The sequence below is a fragment of the Megalobrama amblycephala genome, unplaced genomic scaffold (genome assembly GCF_018812025.1).
Source record: "Megalobrama amblycephala isolate DHTTF-2021 unplaced genomic scaffold, ASM1881202v1 scaffold423, whole genome shotgun sequence".
NCBI lineage: Eukaryota > Metazoa > Chordata > Actinopteri > Cypriniformes > Xenocyprididae > Megalobrama > Megalobrama amblycephala.
The window spans coordinates 154,243-173,670 of NW_025953371.1; the positions used below are offsets into that span (position 1 = coordinate 154,243).

At 39.6% G+C, this 19,428-nt stretch overlaps 1 protein-coding gene across 3 annotated transcripts; it reads right to left on the bottom strand.

Annotated features, from left to right (window-relative positions):
• Positions 1-584: 584 nt before the first annotated feature.
• LOC125261533 (interferon-induced very large GTPase 1-like) lies at positions 585-18,905 on the bottom strand. 3 transcript variants are annotated; one of them, XM_048180088.1, is made up of 8 exons: positions 18,716-18,905; positions 17,974-18,131; positions 16,289-16,398; positions 15,912-15,971; positions 15,105-15,665; positions 14,374-14,979; positions 4,455-5,602; positions 585-4,246 (listed from the first exon to the last, which is right to left on the bottom strand). In XM_048180088.1, exons 3-8 carry the CDS (start codon positions 16,308-16,310, stop codon positions 2,636-2,638), a joined length of 4,008 nt encoding a protein of 1,335 aa, XP_048036045.1. In that variant the 5' UTR covers positions 16,311-16,398; positions 17,974-18,131; positions 18,716-18,905; the 3' UTR covers positions 585-2,635. The 3 variants fall into 3 exon arrangements, with proteins under 3 accessions (XP_048036045.1, XP_048036046.1, XP_048036047.1); XM_048180089.1 differs by lacking the exon at positions 18,716-18,905 and having other exon boundaries at positions 17,974-18,293; XM_048180090.1 differs by lacking the exons at positions 17,974-18,131; positions 18,716-18,905 and having other exon boundaries at positions 16,289-16,471.
• Between the last annotated feature and the right edge of the window lie 523 nt (positions 18,906-19,428).

The window sequence follows — 19,428 nt, forward strand, 5'->3', positions numbered from 1 at the left end:
ACAGAACCTTGTGTGTATTTGACAATTTAAACAAAACAAAAAATTTGTGAAAGAGAATTTACTCACAAGACGTGACGTCTGACAGTCTGTGTGTGTGTGCTTCAGATAAGTGAGCTCAGAAAACGATCCATTAGATGTTTAAACTGAAACGAGTGGAAATAATAAACTTAAAAGATGAAAGAAAAACTATGCTATCCGTGAGAGTGGTCGCGATATAGGTGATAATCAAAACCAAGCAGATGTCTTGTTTGTATTTGGCAGAGAATCCGATTGAGGTAGGAACTGTGATCATAGAGAGGGGCGGGGCACAGCTGCTCATTTGCATTTAAAGGCACATGCGCGAAAACAGCCTGTTCTTGACAGTAGTCTGAAATGGGTATTTACAACATGGATTTATAAATGATCTGTGAGGTATTTTAAGCTGAAACTTCACAGACACATTCTGGGGACACCTGAGACTTAAATTACATTTTGTGAAATGGACACAATATGGGACCTTTAATTAAGGGGGATTCAGTTTGCTTAACAGATTAAGAAGGAAAAGATGCTCACCAAATGAATCAAATATTCTTTTATACACCCATGAAAAAAAAAAAAAATATATTATTACCACACAAAAAGAAAATACAAGAAAATGACAATCAATCACATTATACAAAACAATGTAATGGATAGGTGCATTGCAGAAATTGAGCATTAAGTTGCACAGTTCAATAATGTGAAAATGGATGTGTGTGAGAGTCTTATTTGAGGGTAGGAAGTTCATCCAACAATGTCCAAAATTGAAGTTGTCCCTTAGCCGATAAATAATCCAACTATTGGTGATGAATTCACACCACACAATAACAGTTCTCAAGCTCCAGACTCTTCCGGTAAAGCCATAAGTAAGCCAAAAGCCACAAGCTTACATCCATATGGGCTTCAATAACGTCAAACAAGTTCAATAACGTTTTTAAATAACAGGAAAGAAAACACATCCTTATTTTAAACTGAGCTTGAAATGGAACATTTCCCAACCAGGACATAGCACATATGCAGTCAAGCAATGCTTTCTACTGCTGCTACTATGCTAACTTCCTCTACTGCCTCACCTTTACTTAAGTAGCTCATTTAGGCACCATAGCACCCCTATGAGGAAGAAAACTGCAGACAAAAGACTTAGTAACAAGCTTGTCTGTTACCCCCTAAAGCACATTTTTTGAGATGTTAAAGATGATTGACAATTAGCATACAGTTTGTAACGGCGTCAATACAAACGATTTTCACAGGGTATGATGGCATTGTATAGGCACTGTTCACACATAAGCATATCTGTTAAATCTCATTCTGATCAAATTCAAGCAGGTTAAAAAAATGCAATGTTTCTAGGGTAAATTATCTGAAAGGACTGAAAATGGTCTTTGTTCATTGCTGATCTAGGTTCATAACCAGACAGAGTTGTGGATGATTCTTCCTATTGAAAAGTTGTGTAATGTGTGACCCTGTTGCTAATCCATCATGTAGTTTGCACACAACAGCAACTAAGTGGTATTCCAGACATCCATGTGGTGTGAGAAGAACAGCGGTCCCAAGACTTTAAAAATCATGCAGTGTGTGCCCGGCGTAAGGCTAAGCAGTGTTGAGCCTGGTTAGTGCATGAATAGGAGACCTCCTGTGAAAACTAGGTAGCTGTTGAAAGTGGAGTTAGTGAGTCCAGCAGGGGGTGTTCACCCTGTGGTCTGTGTGGGTCCCAACGTCCCAGTGTTGTGACTGGGACACTATACTGTAACAATCACCATCCTTCAAATGACTGAGAATTGAGGTCCTGGCTCTCTGTGATCATTAAAAATCCCATGGCACCTCTTGTAAAGAGTAGTGGTATAACCCAGTGTCCTGGCCAAATTCCCTCCATTGCCCTTATCAATCGTGGACTCCTAATAATCCCCAACCAGTGAATTGGCTCGATTACTCTCTCTTCTCTCCACCTATAGTGGGTGTGTAGTGAGTGCACTGGCGCCAGCTCAGCTATGAGGCCTTTCTGTGTGGAGTTTGCATGTTCTCCCTGTGTTTCCTCCATGTGCTCTGGTTTACCTCACAAACCAAAGCATAGGTCAAATGGAGACACCAAATTGTGTGAATGTGTTTGTTTGTGTGAGCCCTGCGATTGACTAGACGTCCATCCATGGTGTTTCCAGACCTGTGGCCCAAGATGACTATTTTAACATAACACTGAGTGATGCACTCCCATTAAACCACAACCAACCACAACTCCTATTAAAAATGTCACAACCAAAATAGTCTGTGTGCTAATTATGATAACTACAGTAATCATTTCTAAAAGAATTAAGATGCTTTTCATTTCAGCAATCACCAGCCTTTAAAATAACACCAAAGCATACAATTTTTTATGAAGAAAAAAAAAAGATGTACTTATGAGAATATTTGAAAACTTTGAATGTTTTAGAATTTATCCTAACTTCTTTCTTAAAAAGATTTCTGTGAATCTGGAGCCAGAACACTTTTAGATTGAATATGTTCTTTACCAGCTTGTATTCAGCGTACGCTTCATGTTCTCTGTGATGAGGTATAGATGAGTTCAGAGTCTTACTGTGTCTCAACCTGTGATCTTAAGAGAATCTGAGATGAGACATAAGGGTCAGATATATTGAGCCAAACTCTGAATAGCTTCATGTTTTGAGTACTTTTTCCATTCATCTGGAATCTCACCATAACTCTCAAATGTTTTATTGTAGTATTTTTCCAGATCTTTCTGGAATCTGCACACAAACCACTTCCAGTAGGGCAGTTCAGAGAGGTCAGGGGTGATTCTCCAGATGGCATAATCTCCTCCTGCTCTTCTGTAATCTCTATATGGAAACTTTCCTTCTGATGTATTAAAATACTGATCACTTAAAACTAAATTTGTACAAATATCAGAACAGAGATTCTGTGTTGAACGGTAATATGTGCCATTAACTCCTCTCACTCTGTGGATATGAACACTGTGTTCTCCATCATGTTCCATGTTTTTGGTGCAGATGGCTTTACAGAACGGACACTGAACCCAACAGTACCGACAGAAGTGATCGGTCAGAATCTCATTTGGCCTGAACTTGAGGTAAAGCTTTTCATCAAATATATCTGTGTTGAATCTACTGCAGATATCAGACATTATAGCAGGAAGTTCTTGTCTTATCACATCTTCTAGAAGTTTGAAATCATCATCATCATCATCATCATGTCTCACTCCTCTGAGGTCTTTTTCAGAGAAGATCAGCACATCTGAGAGCTGCAGTGTGAAATTCATCAACCACAAACCAACATCTCCTCTGTTCTCTTGAACATGTTCAGTAGATTCATGCGCTGCTTTCATGATCTTCTGCTGCAGGAGTTCAATGTTCTTCTTCATCTTGGGTAAAACATTGACACTGAACTTATCAGTGATGTACCGACTGACTTCATCTCTGATGAAACTCTTGAAGTGATCTCTGGGTTTATGAATGTAGTTCATGTATTTGTCAAAATCCTCCTCTTCTGCCAGTGTCTTCAGGATGTGTTTCTCCAGATTTGATCTGTTTCCATTCAGTGATTCACAGTTTGTCATCATTTCATCCGTCAGATCTCTGGCAGTCTTCTTGTAGACACTCTGCTCAATGGGCTCTTTAAGTTTCTGACAGATGATCTCACCAAAAATGACAACTGATGTTGCTCCATGACAGTATTTCTGGAAAATATGATAGTACTCTTCTCTCTTCTTCTCAATATATCTTACAGGTTCAATGGCTTCACTGAAGATTTTCAAATTTTCCCAAAACAAATCAAACTCTTTCTTCAGTGTTTGTTCATCATTTGTTTTGTCTTTGAGTTTTAAGGCAAGTTCTTTGCTCTTTTCATAGAGAGTGTTTTCATGATGTGTCCTCTGATCATCAATCTTTTTCTTCAGATCTCGCTGCTGAAGAATCTCAGTTAATTTCCTCTTTGTTTCTCTCACAATTTTATCCTGATGCTTTTTGATTTTGATTTTAAATAATGTTTTCCACTGAATCAGTATATCTGCATCTGTGTCTTTCTCAAAGAATTCAGACATTGATTTTTCCACTTCTTCACTTGTCTTCTTCAGTTCTCTTTGAAGATCAGTTTCTTTAACTTCTTGAATTGCTTCATTTTCTGTTTTGTTGTAGAGTTTGTTCTCAGTTTCAATCATGGCCCTGTAAAGCCTCCAGGACCACTTGCTGTATTCGGTCTCTAGTTTCCTGTAAGCTGTGACCTTTTAGAGTTGAAACCAACACAAACCATTCAGTAAGCAGTGAATTAGAAAAGCTGAGAGACATTGATTGTCTTAGTTTGGAGCTGCTCTATTATTAGTATAGTATTAGTATTTTTACCACATCTAATACCATTACTACTACTGCTTTACGAAAAAAAAAAAAAAAAAAAAAAAAAAAAATTAAAGACTAAGTAACATAGACACTCACCTGTAGTAAATCATCAGTTTCAGAGCAGATCATCTTCATATCCTCTATCTGTCTTTCATTTTCCTCTCTCCTCTCCACTTGTCTTCTCTTTAGTTCATATTCATTTTGTTCTTCAAGGAGTTTTAGTTTCTCTTCAAAAGTCTTTTGTTGAGCTTCTCTTTCATTAAACTCTTTTTCTCTTTTCTTTCTCTCATTCTCATTCATCAGTCTGTCTATTTCAGACTCATATTTGATCTGAAGTTTTTCTGTTTCTGTTTTTAACTTCTCGTGTTCTTGCCTCATTTCTTCTATTTCATGTTTAAATATCTCTCGTTCTTGTCTCATCTCATATCGTATCTCTCTCTGGTGTTTCTCTTGTTCTCTTATTTCTCTTTTGAGTTCTTCTTCTCTTCTCTTTTTCTCTTTCTTCTGATTCTGTCTTTCTTCTTTCATCATCATCTTCATTCTCTCTTTCTCTTCTTCATGTTTCTTAATCAGTTCTTCTTTTTCTCTGATTCTGTCCATCAGGATCTTCATTTGTTGTTCTTGTTTCTCTCTCTCCATCTCTCTGAACATCTTACATGAGTAGAAACTCCCTCCGTTCACTCTCACCATGTTGTCTATCTTCTCCAGTAGATCAGACACCTGTGTTCGGTCTCCAGTCTGATTATTATTGAACACATGGTATCTGTTTCCACACGCTTCAATCAGATTCATCAAAGGAGATCCAGGTTTTCCCAAACACTGTTCAATTTTTTTGTTCTTCAGATAATCTCCTCTGGTGAAGAGCACCATGGTGTACATTAAAGATTTCTCACCAAACATATCTTGGATGATCTTCACTGATGTAGCTTCTTCTTGAGTGAATCTTTGTCCTAAATTGAGCACAATGATGAACACATGTGGTCCAGGCAGGATCATGGAGATGCAGTGGCTGATTTCTCTCTGGATCTCCTCATTAGTAAGTTCAAGATCAAATAGTCCTGGCGTGTCGATCACAGTAACAAGTCGGCCTTTGATTTCCGTTGTTTCCCTGTGAATCTCTTTAGTGACTGACTCTTGAGATGTTTCTGCTATAAATGCATCTCTTCCTAAGATGGTGTTTCCTGTTGCACTTTTCCCAACTCCAGTTTTTCCCAGAAGCACAATCCTCACATCATCTTCACTCTCTGTTCAACCAGTAAAAGAGGAAATGGATCAGTTTTAAACTCCAGTTACATTCTACAAATATTACAGACAAACATTTCCTCACACCTAAAAACCCAAATGCCTTCCACCTAGAAACACCAACCCGGACAGCACATATACATCTGCCCGACATCGGCCCACAAGTGGAACATCAGCCTCCAAACCTATACATCCAAGAAGTACCGGCCAGGCATAAATGGATATCTTCAGACAGTGCTCTATTTCCCAGCTCATCAGCTTTGTGTCAGCCCACTATTGGAGGCCGTTGCTGTGCTTATCTGTTTGCGCATGCCCAGTTATTCATCTCTTTGCAACCCACCAGAGAAAAGGTGACCCTGACAACATTCTGCTGCTCAGCGAGATTGCTTGGTCAGTCCCAGAATATTATATATATGTCTGTTCTTATTATAAGTTCTTATTTTGAGAAAATTTCTTCTCTTCTATGTCTGTCTCCTATGCTGTTTATGCAGTGAACACAGTGCAGCAGTTCCGTGTTCTACGTCAGAATGCTGACTCTGTATTGGCCGACGCTGTTCATGTTCAATAATGAGCCGGCATTCTAACATAGAATCTGGAAGCACTGAACGCGTAGAAGAATGACAGCGAGGAGATGGAATTGTTGAATAAAGATGTTATTTTTGTTTTGCTTTTGTGCAAAATATAATACAGACCTCAACGGTTGGAGTTAAAAAAAATCATCATTTGTGTTCTACTGAAGAAACAAAGTCACCTACATCTTGGATGTCCTGGGGGTAAGCAGATAAACATCAAATTTTCATTTTTGGGTGAACTATCCCTTTAAGGTTGAACCACTGTAGTCACATGAACTGTTTTAAATGTTTTTAGTATCTTTATGGATCTTGAGGTGACATTGCTGGCAATAGAGGCCTCACTGAACCATCGAATTTCATCAAAAATATCTTAATTTGTGTTCCAAAGATAAACAGTCTTACTGTTGTAATGACTGAGGCAAATCAGACACAATTATTGGTTAGTTAACCAATAGTTTTAAGCCCACTCTGGAGTCTGTCCCCATCCCCCGGGAAGTTTTCAGTTACAAGTCCCGGAAATACAACATCTTCATTGGCCCCCATCATTCCTAAGAGGTTGGACTTTGACCAGAGGTTAAAAGCCAGCAAACCATGCCACTCCCCTCTCTTCTTCCTTGCTTCTGGACGACCGAACAGGTCTCCTTGCGGCCGGCCTCTCTAGGCCCGGCCGCAAGGCTGGTAGGCCCCTGGCCTACAACACCCAGCCATGTGCTCATCACCCAACAAACTGGCAACAACTTCAGACGATAACCTCAAGAGTTATCCTCAACCTGCAGATCCGACGCTTCTCAGCCTAAAGGCATCTTGCAAGTATCGTACATTTTAATGCTAAACAGCGATTTAGTATTGATTTGTAAGACTTACCTTTGCTATTGCTAAAAGAAACTGATGAGTCCTTTCCAGATTGCCTTTGACATTTCATGTAGCTCTAGTAACAGCATCTCTTCCGGTTCAACTCTATCATTACTCATTCTGACTTGCGTATGTGTGTGTGACCCTTTGTGTATGTTATGTTACGTGTTTGTTAGTTTAGTTATGTGTTTGTGAGTTAGTTAATAAAGATTGTGCACGAGACATGTTTGGTTCTGACTCCGTCTGCTAATGAATTGCCTCTTAAGTGATAGATCCGGACTACGTGCTCTGAGTAGTACAGTAAAATAAGAAATATTATTTTTCCATAACTTGGAAATTAACATTTCTTAGAATTAATAAACAATCAACACTGAGCGTTCACTGGACGAACAGGTTAACTGATTGTAATATTAATTTTAATGTAGCTACGTCCAGTTAATCTGATTAACGGATTTGCATATTCATAATTAATCATAATTATTAATCATAATGAATTATAAATAATTATTAATATTTCCCCTTTGAGTTAATTTTCGCTACACTGTTGTAGAACGACATTAAAGTGAGTAATTAATGACAGAATTTTCATTTTGGGGTGAACTAACCCTTTAACTATTCAGTCCTTCAACCTCCATTTCTATTTTCAAACAGTCTATCCCCCTCCTACTCGGCCAGCTACAGCAGTCCATCACCCTTCTCCTGTCTCAGCAGCTATGCTCACAAATTAGCCGCAGTTTACAGCAATATGGCTCCTGTTTACTCTGACATTTCTCAAACAGCTAACTCTTCTGTCCAAATAACATATTCAAAGCATCTGGATAATCACTCAGGGGAAGTCCTTCTTGTCCAATTTTCCTTTGAAAGCAGCAGCCATCCCCTCTCTCCACAACAGTCATGTTAGATGATGCATGCAAATGGAAATGTGCCTCTGGCAACAATTTCTCTCATCCTGGAACGGTATTACATTTTCTTTTCTACAATGACTACATCACTCATCCCAGTGACATTACATTTTACTCTGATGCAGCACCCTCTAGAGGCTTCAGCTTCAGCTTATAGTGGGCACTGGTTTGCCTACGAATGGCCCCAGAGTCCAGTTCTTTTAACTCCCATTCAAGCATGTTCTTTTCAGCACTTAACATAATATACCCCATAATCATAGCCACCACCTCTTGGGGGCTTGAATGGTCTAGGAAATCAGTACTCGCCCACTCAGACAACACAGCAGTAGCAGAAATCATCAATAAAGGCAGATCACGTTTTGCAGTTATCATCCAATTCACAAGTTCACGCTTACAAATAATCAGATAGTAAATAGTATGCGTAGTAGTATGTGTATTTGGCATGCTGTCCGAGGAGAGGGCTCCGAGCTCTGTATTTTGGCCCAAACCCAGAGTACTCCCCCCAAAATTGCAAACCAATGCAGGACAGCAGCCGGAAACATTAATGATGACCCCCAAAAATTGCATTGTGTACGCTGAATGTGCTGTTTGGGGGTATAGGTTGACATCACTGCTGCGGCAGTGGAGAGAATAGCCAGAGGAACTGAGCTCCTGCGGGAGCCGAGGCGACATCACTGCTGCAGCAGTGGAGAAATTGACCAGAAGAACTGAGCTCCTAGGGGAGCCGAGGCGACATCACTGCTGCGGCAGTGGAGAGAATAGCCAGAGGAACTGAGCTCCTGAGGTAGCCGAGGCGACATTACTTCTGCGGCAGTGGAGAAATTGGCCAGAAGAACTGAGCTCCTAGGGGAGCCGAGGCGACATCACTGCTGCGGCAGTGGAGAGAATAGCCAGAGGAACTGAGCTCCTGAGGTAGCCGAGGCGACATTACTTCTGCGGCAGTGGAGAAATTGGCCAGAAGAACTGAGCTCCTGCGGGAGCCGAGGTGACATCACTCCTCTTCATCGGGACGACAATCTTCTTGGCACAAGTTTACTTTTGTCAAGCCTTCGTCATCCTCCATCACCTAGGAGACGGACTCTCTTCTTTATTTCCAGTTATCTTACTTTCAAGTTAAAACCTTGCTTTGGAAAACCCGCCGGAGAACGCCCTCCTGAAAAGGACCAATCGCTCCAAGCCAAGTGCATTGAAACTCTACAGAAAGGCAGTAACTACAGCACTCTGAACTTATGCAACTAACAACCTTTTAAAATTTGTGTAAACTGAGTTTCCTTGCTGGCTCTCAAAGGTTAACTGTTTGTAATTTGCCACTCTTTTGATCACCTCTGTTTCTTTGACTTTACTTTCGTTTTCCATATTTGTGTATTCTTAGTGTATATTTAGTCTATGTATTCGTAGTCTCATATATTAAATACATTAAATTCATGCTCGATTGTTTCTGCTGCTCATTCAGAAAACCAAGTCACTTCTACGTTTCGTTTCTACAACATTGCTTTGCGCTTTGATGCTATAATAGGAATTTATTCTCATGGCCAGAGAATAAAATTTCTTTCAAAATAGTCTATGAGAAAACCCATAGTTTGCTGGACAAGCTAGGATAGTTTTTCTAAACAACTATTAAACTAGAACTAATCATATACAGTTGGTATGGAAAGTATTCAGACCCCCTTAAATGTTTCACTCATTGTTATATTGCAGCCATTTGCTAAAATCATTTGTTCATTTTTTTCCCTCATTAATGTACACACAGCACCCCATATTGACAGAAAAACACAGAATTGTTGACATTTTTGCAGATTTATTAAAAAAGAAAAACTGAAATGTCACATGGTCCTAAGTATTCAGACCCTTTGCTCAGTATTTAGTAGAAGCACCTTTTTGATCTAATACAGCCATGAGTCTTTTTGGGAAAGATGCAACAAGTTTTTCACTCCTGGATTTGGGGATCCTCTGCCATTCCTTGCAGATCCTCTCCAGTTCTGTCAGGTTGGATGGTAAACATTGGTGGACAGCCATTTTTAGGTCTCTCCAGAGATGCTCAATTGGTTTTAAGTCAGGGCTTTGGCTGGGCCATTCAAGAACAGTCACGGAGTTGTTGTGAAGCCATTCCTTCGTTATTTTAGCTGTGTGCTTAGGGTCATTGTCTTGTTGGAAGGTAAACCTTCGGCCCAGTCTGAGGTCCTGAGCACTCTGGAGAAGGTTTTTGTCCAGGATATCCCTGTACTTGGCCGTATTCATCTTTCCCTCGATTGCAACCAGTCGTCCTGTCCCTGCAGCTGAAAAACACCCCCACAGCATGATGCTGCCACCACCATGCTTCACTGTTGGGACTGGATTGGACAGGTGATGAGCAGTGCCTGGTTTTCTCCACACATACCGCTTAGAATTAAGGCCAAAAAGTTCTATCTTGGTCTCATCAGATCAGAGAATCTTATTTCTCACCATCTTGGAGTCCTTCAGGTGTTTTTTTTTAGCAAACTCCATGCGGGCTTTCATGTGTGTTAGAGTCAGTTTCTGGCAAGCTGTTAACTGAAAATGGTTTTTCTTATGGCTATAACTTCTCTGAAAAGAATTGGGGATTTGCAAGCTCTGTCCATTGTGCCATCCTGCTTAGACTTTGCCCCAGGAATAGTGAAAGCTATTTTGCATCCTCATCCTGACTATCTGCCTAAGGTTCCTTTCTCGAACTTGCATCCGGTCACTCTTGAAGCCTTCTGCCCTCCGCCGTTCACAACGCCAGAGCAGGAGAGACTTCACAGACTGTGTCCAGTCCGTGCTCTTCAGACTTATGTCCACTGCACTAGCCAGTGGCGTAAGTCAGAGCAACTGTTTGTTTGTCATGGCGGCCATAACAGGGGTGCGGCCGCCACGAAACAGATCCATGTCATATTGGGTGAGAGATGCTATTGCCCTTGCTTATGAGGCACATGGTCAAACTTCGCCAACGGGCATCAGGGCTCATTCCACCAGGGGGGTTGCCTCTTCTAGAGCTTTGGCTGGGGGCACCCCCTTACAAAATGTTTGTGATGCGGCAGGTTGGTCCTCTCCGCAGACATTCATAAAGTTTTATAGTTTGGATGTTCATGTTACTCCGGGCTCCCATGTCCTTGAGTCGACATCACAAGCTAGCGTCTGAGACTCTCTGTGCTTGTGACACACTTCACAGCCTGGGGGTCCGGACACACACAGTGCGGCGGCGTGGGTATTCTCGTTCCCATAGCGCTGAATAAAGCGCAGCTTAGAGTGTAGCCTTTGAAAGGGAACGCCCCGGGTTACTTCACTGTAACCCTGTTCCCTGAAAAGGCAGGAACGAGAAGCTGCGCTTCTTTGCCGCACTGAGATGTCCCTGGACTGCTCTTCAGACAAAATATCTGCTGATGCACAGGTGGCACATCTAATTATAGCCTCGCTACGACGCATTCCAATGACGTCACGCAAGGCTATAAATATAGGTCAATTTCATTGACGTTGTTTTACACATATATTCACAGCTGGTCACGACTAAAGACGTTCCCATAGCGCTGAATATAAAGCGCAGCTTTTTGTTCCTGCCTTTTCAGGGAACAGGGTTACAGTGAAGTAACCCAGTGCGTTACACATCTTCAACTAACCCAGCAGGCCAGAAATCTCACTTCTATAATTGCCTTGCCCCAAGCTCTCTTTCAGCTTTCTTAACGGGCTGGAACTGTTTCAAAGGTTATCTCGCCACTACAAATGCCTTCTACTAACCTATGACTGACTTAGCCTCTGCATCCTCTCCCTTCACTGAAGCTATTTAGAGTCCATCCCTGCATCCCAATGTGCATACTATCCACTCTATCCGCCCTAAATAGTATTGAATATTACTAGTGTCACAAACTATTTAGGATAGATAGTATGCACATTGAGACGCAGGCCATGTTCCTCCTTGCCTTTTGTTGGCATCCTACGATGTTCAATATTTTGCCCCTACTTCATCCATATTCAATCCGTCTATCTATCCCTGCATCTCTAACATTTCTACCCACTCTCAATATACTCTCATATTTACTCTTTGGAGAAGCAAAACGGAACACTTAGGAGCATCATACCATATTTACATCTTCCATTTAAACGCCTTCCTCAGCCCATTCTAACCTAATTCTGAATACGTTTTCTCCAGACACGTTGCCTGAGCATCTCCAAAAGATCCACTCTTTCTTACTGAAACCAGAAAACTGGCCACAAGATTCACTTCATCAAATCCTCCACTGAACTAGTTAACTCCCTAAGGTCTGAAAACACGCCGGCACGTTTTGCAGGGGTTTTTTTCACATTGCAGCAAAACAGACTTAAAATACTCCATCATTTTTTGTCATAGAGACATAAGTAATACATCAATTGAAACTATAGAATATCTTCTTTTATTTGTATACACTAGAGTAAAAACAAAATGTTGTGCTTTTTGTAAAATAAAGAAAACTAACATGATACGTGATCTCTCGTCTCCCTCTTAACGAAGTCCAATATGATAGTTATCAGAAAATGAACTGTAACTTAGTGAATACTAAACACAAAAAAAATAGACTTGTGTCTAAAGAAACGTTGAAATGTCAGGTTTTAAATCGTGTAAGTCAAATCGAAAACAAAAATTCTGTTTATGTAATCTGTATGAAAAGAGAGCCATGTCAGACGCCCTTGATTCAGCTCATTACCCACTAATGCAGCCACGCCCACGGAGCCAGCGCTATTCAGAGGCTAATTCAGAGGCAACACATGCATACATCGTCTCAATCGTGTATTTATTGTCTTGAAAAGTGTTTATCTGGATGTAAAAGCCATGGTTAGCGACCTCTGGAAGACATGCAGTTAGTTCCTGTTTTCTTTTCTTCTATTGATGAATTTTAGATGAGTTTTTGTTTCTTTAGCTGCAGTATGAATTGAACACCATTCATGGAATAGCCTCTTCTTCTTTAGATGAATTTGTGGACTAAAAATGCACAGAGAGCGCCCTCCGACTGCAAGTATGAATTGAAAATACCAGCGCTCACAGTGATGACAATGAATATTAAATAAATATAACTCCTTTGTATAGAAAATTTACATAAACATATGAGAATCCAATATTTCTCCAAATGTGCATGCTTTTAAACTAAAAGCCTATATTCAGACTCTTTGCATCACAGAAATACATTATATTTTAAAGTATAATATAAAACCATTATTTTATATTGTATTATATTATATTTTTCTGTATGTTTCATATACCATGATGAGCTTGAGACATCACAGAAGCTTTTTTTCACAGCCTACCTGACTGAAATGCCTCATTAATATGCAAGTCATTTCAGGTCATTACTATGCGATTCTTTTGTCTTCTCAGGTGAGAATGACCCATTATTCATGGTGAATTCACCTCCACGCATACTGTGTTTCTTGGCAAAAAGTGTCTTACAAAAACTAAATCAATATATTGTTATAAATGAAAGAGTAGTCAGCATAATTTTTACATAATTTTGAAGCAAAAACTCTACTCTACAACCTCCAATACCCTAAAGTATTGTAAACACTGATTTAATATACTTTTTTTGGCCTTATTTCAGTGACTTAAGTTTTTTGTTTTTTCAATAACCACGCATAAACGTTATTCCTTCAAAAACACAAACATGTACATACATGTTCCTCACATATTATGGTAGCCTAGTTTGTGCTGAATACAGTGTAATGACACTTGTGTCATTAATATGTTTATGAACAACTGAAAAAAGCACAAATGTCAGGGCATGTCAAAACTTCTCCAGGCCCCAAATCAGCCTCAGACTCCAGAGGGTTAACTGAGGTTCAGGACCCGGCCACGCCTCAACCAATTACCTGATTTCTCAAAACCTTCTTATATTGGGACACGCCTAACAGTACTCTTTGTCTCTTTCTCTCAAACCCTCCCTTTTCCTTCCTTCTCTCATCAATTCAACTATCCTTACCATCCTCTGTTCTCTTCCCTTCCAGGTTATATAGGGGGTCCTAATCACTCGGCTTACATTTAACTGAGATGATTCCCCCACTATAAGTCTCCTGGCTGCCAACGCCAGATGCCCGGGTCAACCTGATTACTATCCCTTTCCCCCTTCCTCTTTATTCTTTCCCTATTCATCCCTTAATTTATTTAATAGTTCTCCAACATTTATGGTTGTGGTGTAGCACTTTCTCATGAAATGTAACTTAAATTTGTCATTTTTATAGCCCTTTAAAGGGGAATTTAGTAGTTCTTTAACAAGCATGAGCAGCTCTGTTCTTTATGTATTTTAAGTACCAATACCATGTTGGCGGCAGCTAATGAGTGAGAGGATTGTTTTTGACACTTTTTTTTTTTAAGTGATTGAGTACAGTTTTTGTGAGGGTACACCATTCATGTGACTCTTCATGCCAAACATATTCTCAATGTGTAAGATATTTTAACATTTAAGACCAAATTAATTTTCTGGTCATTACCTGGTGACAGTAAATGTGTCTCCAGTGAATTAATTTTCTTCTTCATGTCTTCAAATTGCAGTAATTTTTTCATCTGTGCCTCCAGAAATGTCTCTGTGGAGTAAAACTCTCCTCTGTTTTCTTCCAGCATCTGCTCAACGTTCTCCATCAATGTGGACACTTGTGTGTTGGGACCAAAGAAATGATGTCGTCCTCCAAAACTCTCAATGACAGACTGTGTTTCTTCATCGAGTTCTGCTGTCTGATGCTCTGAACTCTGCATTATGAGGATCATCATGTGTTTGTTGATTCTGGAGCTGAATATCCTCTGGATCTCCTCCATTTCTGCTTTGTCTTCATCAGTCAGTGGAGTGTCAGGAATAATGAGGAGGAAAACATGAACTCCAGGATCACAGAGAGACACACAGCGGAGAGTCAGACGCATCACTTCCTCCTCTAAGAGACGAGTGCTGAAAAGAGCTGGAAGCTCCACCAGACGGATCTGACGTCTATGAAGATCCACATCTGATTTTCTGTCTGTCTGCTGCAGGATCAGCTCTGATATGGAGGATTTTAATGTCCTGTCACTTCCACACACAACCAGATTCAGCATCACACCCTCTGAAACTGAGAAGAACATTTCATGAGTTTGCCTGCCTGTTCAGCCTTGACAGTTTATAGTAAAATGAACTTGAACTTAATTTAAAAATGGTTCGTTTATCATTAGACACATCAAATATCATCACACTCACGTCTTTCTGTGGCTTGTTGCTCCATTGAGAAATACTGTGAAGCTTCAGCACAATCCAGGTGACATCCATTATTAATTTTCACAATGTCCTCAAACATCTGCAGAAGATCATCAGGAGAGCTTCTTCTCTGAAGACTGAAGTGTCTGTTGAAGCATTTCTGAATGATCTTCTGTAGGATGTCATTGGTTTCAGTGGGCTCTTGTGTGGTGAGCACCATGGTGTGTTGATAAACCCTCTCAGAGAAAGAGTCCAGCACCTTCTCCACACACTCCTGATCTTCTGCTGAACACTGATCATGTTTGAGGAGCAGAACGATCACATGAGGTCCTGGATCAGACAGAGACACACACTCTTTCACTGTCTGTGTGATGTGACGGAGTGACAGATGTGTCTGGAGCAGCTGAGGACTGTTGATGACCATCACATGTCTGTCCTTCAATCTTCCTCCAACTCTCTCTACAACACCTGGAGGAGCTTCACTGTCAAGCGCTGCACGTCCCAACAGGAAGTTTCCCATCTGACTGTTTTCTGACACGCTCTTCCCCAGCAGAACAATCCTCACTGTAAAGAGTAAAATTCACAATCCTCACTTCATACATTATCACAGAGCTCATGTGATATGTAACATGTTACGATGCCAAGATCTTGAACTTAATCCAACATCACTATTCAAAATGAACATAATACACCAGTAGGAGGTGTTTAAGGCTGAATTTATCTCTTCTGCTTTTAAGGGGTCAATCTGCCCATAATTTCAACATTCTCTTAATTACTTCATGTGTATTGTTTATCTGTAAAAAGACTTACTCATAGGGGGGTTTTCTTTGCTCCATCTTCTTCTGCAAGGAGGATTGTGGGCAAAAATCACTGTATGAAAAGAAAATCTTCTATTTTACTCTATCATCACAGTAACACAAACCAACAGAAACCATCTTTAAATAATGCTTACAAGCAGAAATATCAAAGAGAGATGCTGAGAAATCAGTTTAGAAAATACAATCACTTTAGTGTTTTTTGACTTGTTGTCTTGAGAAAACTGAGAATGTTGCTCATTTGAACTTTCTCTGAATATACAATGAAGAAACCGTGATAATCTTAATAATATCTCTGCTCTTATTTGGTCTATTGAATGAATTTGATAAAATGTTCCTGAACAGTCATTTGAATCTATCTGTCATCCTCACCTCTGGTGTCAGCGCTTGACATGTTTATACTCTGTTCTCTCCTCCGTGTCTGTCCTTAGTCTTCAATCAAACATCATCTCTGACTTCTGATGTCTGTCTGTTTTCTCATCCTGTATGAGATTCACAGATTTCACCACTTTCACCGTTCTACTGAACTACATAAAAGTAAATTAAACTGATTGATTTGTAACACCTTTTTTCATGGTCCCCTTTCAGTAGCATGCAAAGGCTGAAGGCTACCAGTAAAGCTAACTAAGTTTATTAAATTCAACAATATGTGCACATTCATTATTAATATTATGCCAATGAAAACACCTGTTCGTTGTCTCACCACATTTACAGTTACAAATGACCTGAATCACTTAAATCATATATTTTAAATTCAAAAATGGTGAAATTAGATTTAGAAATTAGATACGTTTATTTGTGTGCATCACGGATTATTTCTCTCGTTTACAAATTCTTTAGCTACTTTATGGCTGTTAAATGGTTAGTTCACCCAAAAAAAAAAAAAAAATTATGAATCAGATCACGGGTCAAACTGCCAAACTGCTGAAATCACATGACTTTGGCGCTCCGAACAGATGATTCGACACACTGATTTATTTATGCTCCGAATCTTCCTGAAGCAGTGTTTTGAAATCGGCCATCACTAAATAAGTCATTATTTTGTTTTGTTTTTTTGGCACACCAAAAATATTCTCATCGCATTATAATATTAATATTGAACCACTGTACTCACATGAACTGATTTAAATATGCTTTTAGTACCTTTATGGATCTTGAGAGAGGAAATGTTATTGCTCCCTATGGAGGCCTCACGGAGCCATCGGATTTCAACTAAAATATCTTAATTTGTTAATTTGTTTTAACAAAGGTCTTGCGGGTGTGGAACAGCATGAGAGTAGTTAATAAATGACAGAATTTTCATTTTTGGGTGAACTAACCCTTCAACTGCGGCACGCTGCTCTCAGCAGTGTCTATGAACATATAATTCACTTACTTTCATTTGATTTGTGGTTTTAGACTGCTGAGGCAGCTCAGATGAGAAGGTTGGTTATCTTGGCACAATTCATTGCAGCACCAATCAAAATAGAGTTAATATTAGGCTATTATTTCTCAACCTTTATAATAAACACCTGAAAAATACATAGGACATCAATGGTGGGCACAGCCCTGCTCTCAACACTGAAAGACAGTGTCTTTAACACTGATTTGTTCCTGATACAGTACATTCATAATTAAACTAAACTTATGTTGTGTTGTATGCTACTCTACATTAATTACTGTAGACTTTAGACGTTTAGAGGTTATACACGCCATATTGAATTTAACATGGATGAAAGTGATTCTGTGAGGGATCGTCATACAATCAGTCATCATCATCATATTCATAATGACACGCACAGTATAAAGGTCCTAAATCACACTTCACAACTTACAGTACAACTTTTGAAAATTGTTTTATTCAATTTTTGTCTACTGAAAGTTTTTTTTTTTTTTTTTGGAAAGACATTTCATTAGATAAATAATTGGCATAATGTTAAACAACAGTACAATCCATTGAACACAATTTAGGCCTACTTCTGTGTCCATTACAGCCTCATTTTCACTTTTCATTTGCACTACCCTGACTAAGGCCTATTTCATATAACAAACAATGTATTTAAAATGAAATGTGATACCTGGTTTAGAAGTCATTCTTGGAAGTTTATGTCCTCATTGCTGTATGAGAGCAAGATGAAATCCTTATGTACGGGTGGAGTCGTCATGATACAAAGGTCAAAAACTTTTACTGTTTATCTTGAACAACAGGTGTGGGTAAAAGTTCAACGTACAGTTCCTTTGGGAATGAGGCATAATGTAAATCGCAAAGACTATAACGATTTTCAGCAACAAAAATAGATGGACAATAAAGCAGAATGAAATTATGTATTTCAGAGAACTTCTGTTAGCTGATCAGTATATTGTATTACGTATATTTGACAGTACATATACTCCTCACCACAATTTCTTGAATCATCTGTAGTTTTTATTATTTCAATAAAATGATCTAAGGTGATGATGCTGATAGCCCTCATCTCAATTCTTAGGTAATTATTACTTTCATTAAAACTTTATATTTTTTACATTGAGCATTTTGTACCATTTTAAAAGCTTTCTGTATCATCTACATACATACAAAACAAATGTTACATTTCATTTTGTGTTTTAAGTAGAGCATCACTGACATCTCACAGCAAAAAGGTCCCTGGTTTGTCTCTGTTTGTTAGTGTCCTGCCATTTTCTGCAGTTTGTGATTCGAACAATTCCCCTTACCCTATTTATTCCCAGCTGTGTCTATTGTCAGTTGATGACTATGTTGTGTCGTGTGGATGTGTTTTTATCTGTGCTCTCTACCTTGTGTTTTTTGCTCTCGTGACTTACCTGCTTGATTGCTATTGTTAGCTCATTAGCTCTTGCTGGAGTCCTGCTTGCATCTCCTCTCGGTGGTCTCCCCAGTCTGTGTCCGCTTATGGTGTGCGGAGAACATGGGAGCCACCATACAGACCTTCTTCATCTTCACTGTCACATATTCACGTTGGTTCGTCAAGTTTTCCTAATAAACTTTTCACGTTTGTTCACTGCATTTGAATCTTCCATTTATCTGAAGCCTGACACTGTTTGCATGTTCTTCTCCATGTTGGTGTGGGTTTCCTCCAGGGTCCAGGTTTCCCCCACAAACATGGAGACACTAAACTGTATGTGAGTGTTAATATGTACGTCTGTGTGTGACTTTTCCCTGTAATAGACTGGCATCCGATTAGTGTGTTTCCCTGCCTACAGTTCAAGACCATGTTTTAGGCTCTGCTTGAGCTCCCTCGTGACCCTACATAGGAGAACGGACCGATGGAAGTCAATAGTATCCAGCTGCAGAGCCAAACATCATACTTTTTAGTGTGTAGCAGAAGAGTATTCAAGCTTTGTGACATACAATCACGTCAAAAACAGTTGAACCAGTTCTTCAGCAGGTTTGATATAGGTCCTCCTATATCAAATAGTCTCCAATGCCCATCCCAACAATCAATATCTGCTTTTCCATTGTTGGCCCAGTGTAAGCCAGGGCTTTCAACAGGCCATGCCGGGATGGGCTACTAGCC

What these genes read in the sequence shown, in the direction of transcription:
- LOC125261533 (XM_048180088.1), bottom strand. Translation starts at nt 16,310, where the DNA reads ATGTCAAGCGCTGACACCAGAG. An exon ending in CAAAGAAAACCCCCCTATGA is followed by an intron (nt 15,666 to 15,911) that starts GTAAGTCTTTTT and finishes TACTCTTTACAG; the next exon opens with TGAGGATTGTTCTGCTGGGG. An exon ending in AAACTGATGATTTACTACAG is followed by an intron (nt 4,247 to 4,454) that starts GTGAGTGTCTAT and finishes CAACTCTAAAAG; the next exon opens with GTCACAGCTTACAGGAAACT.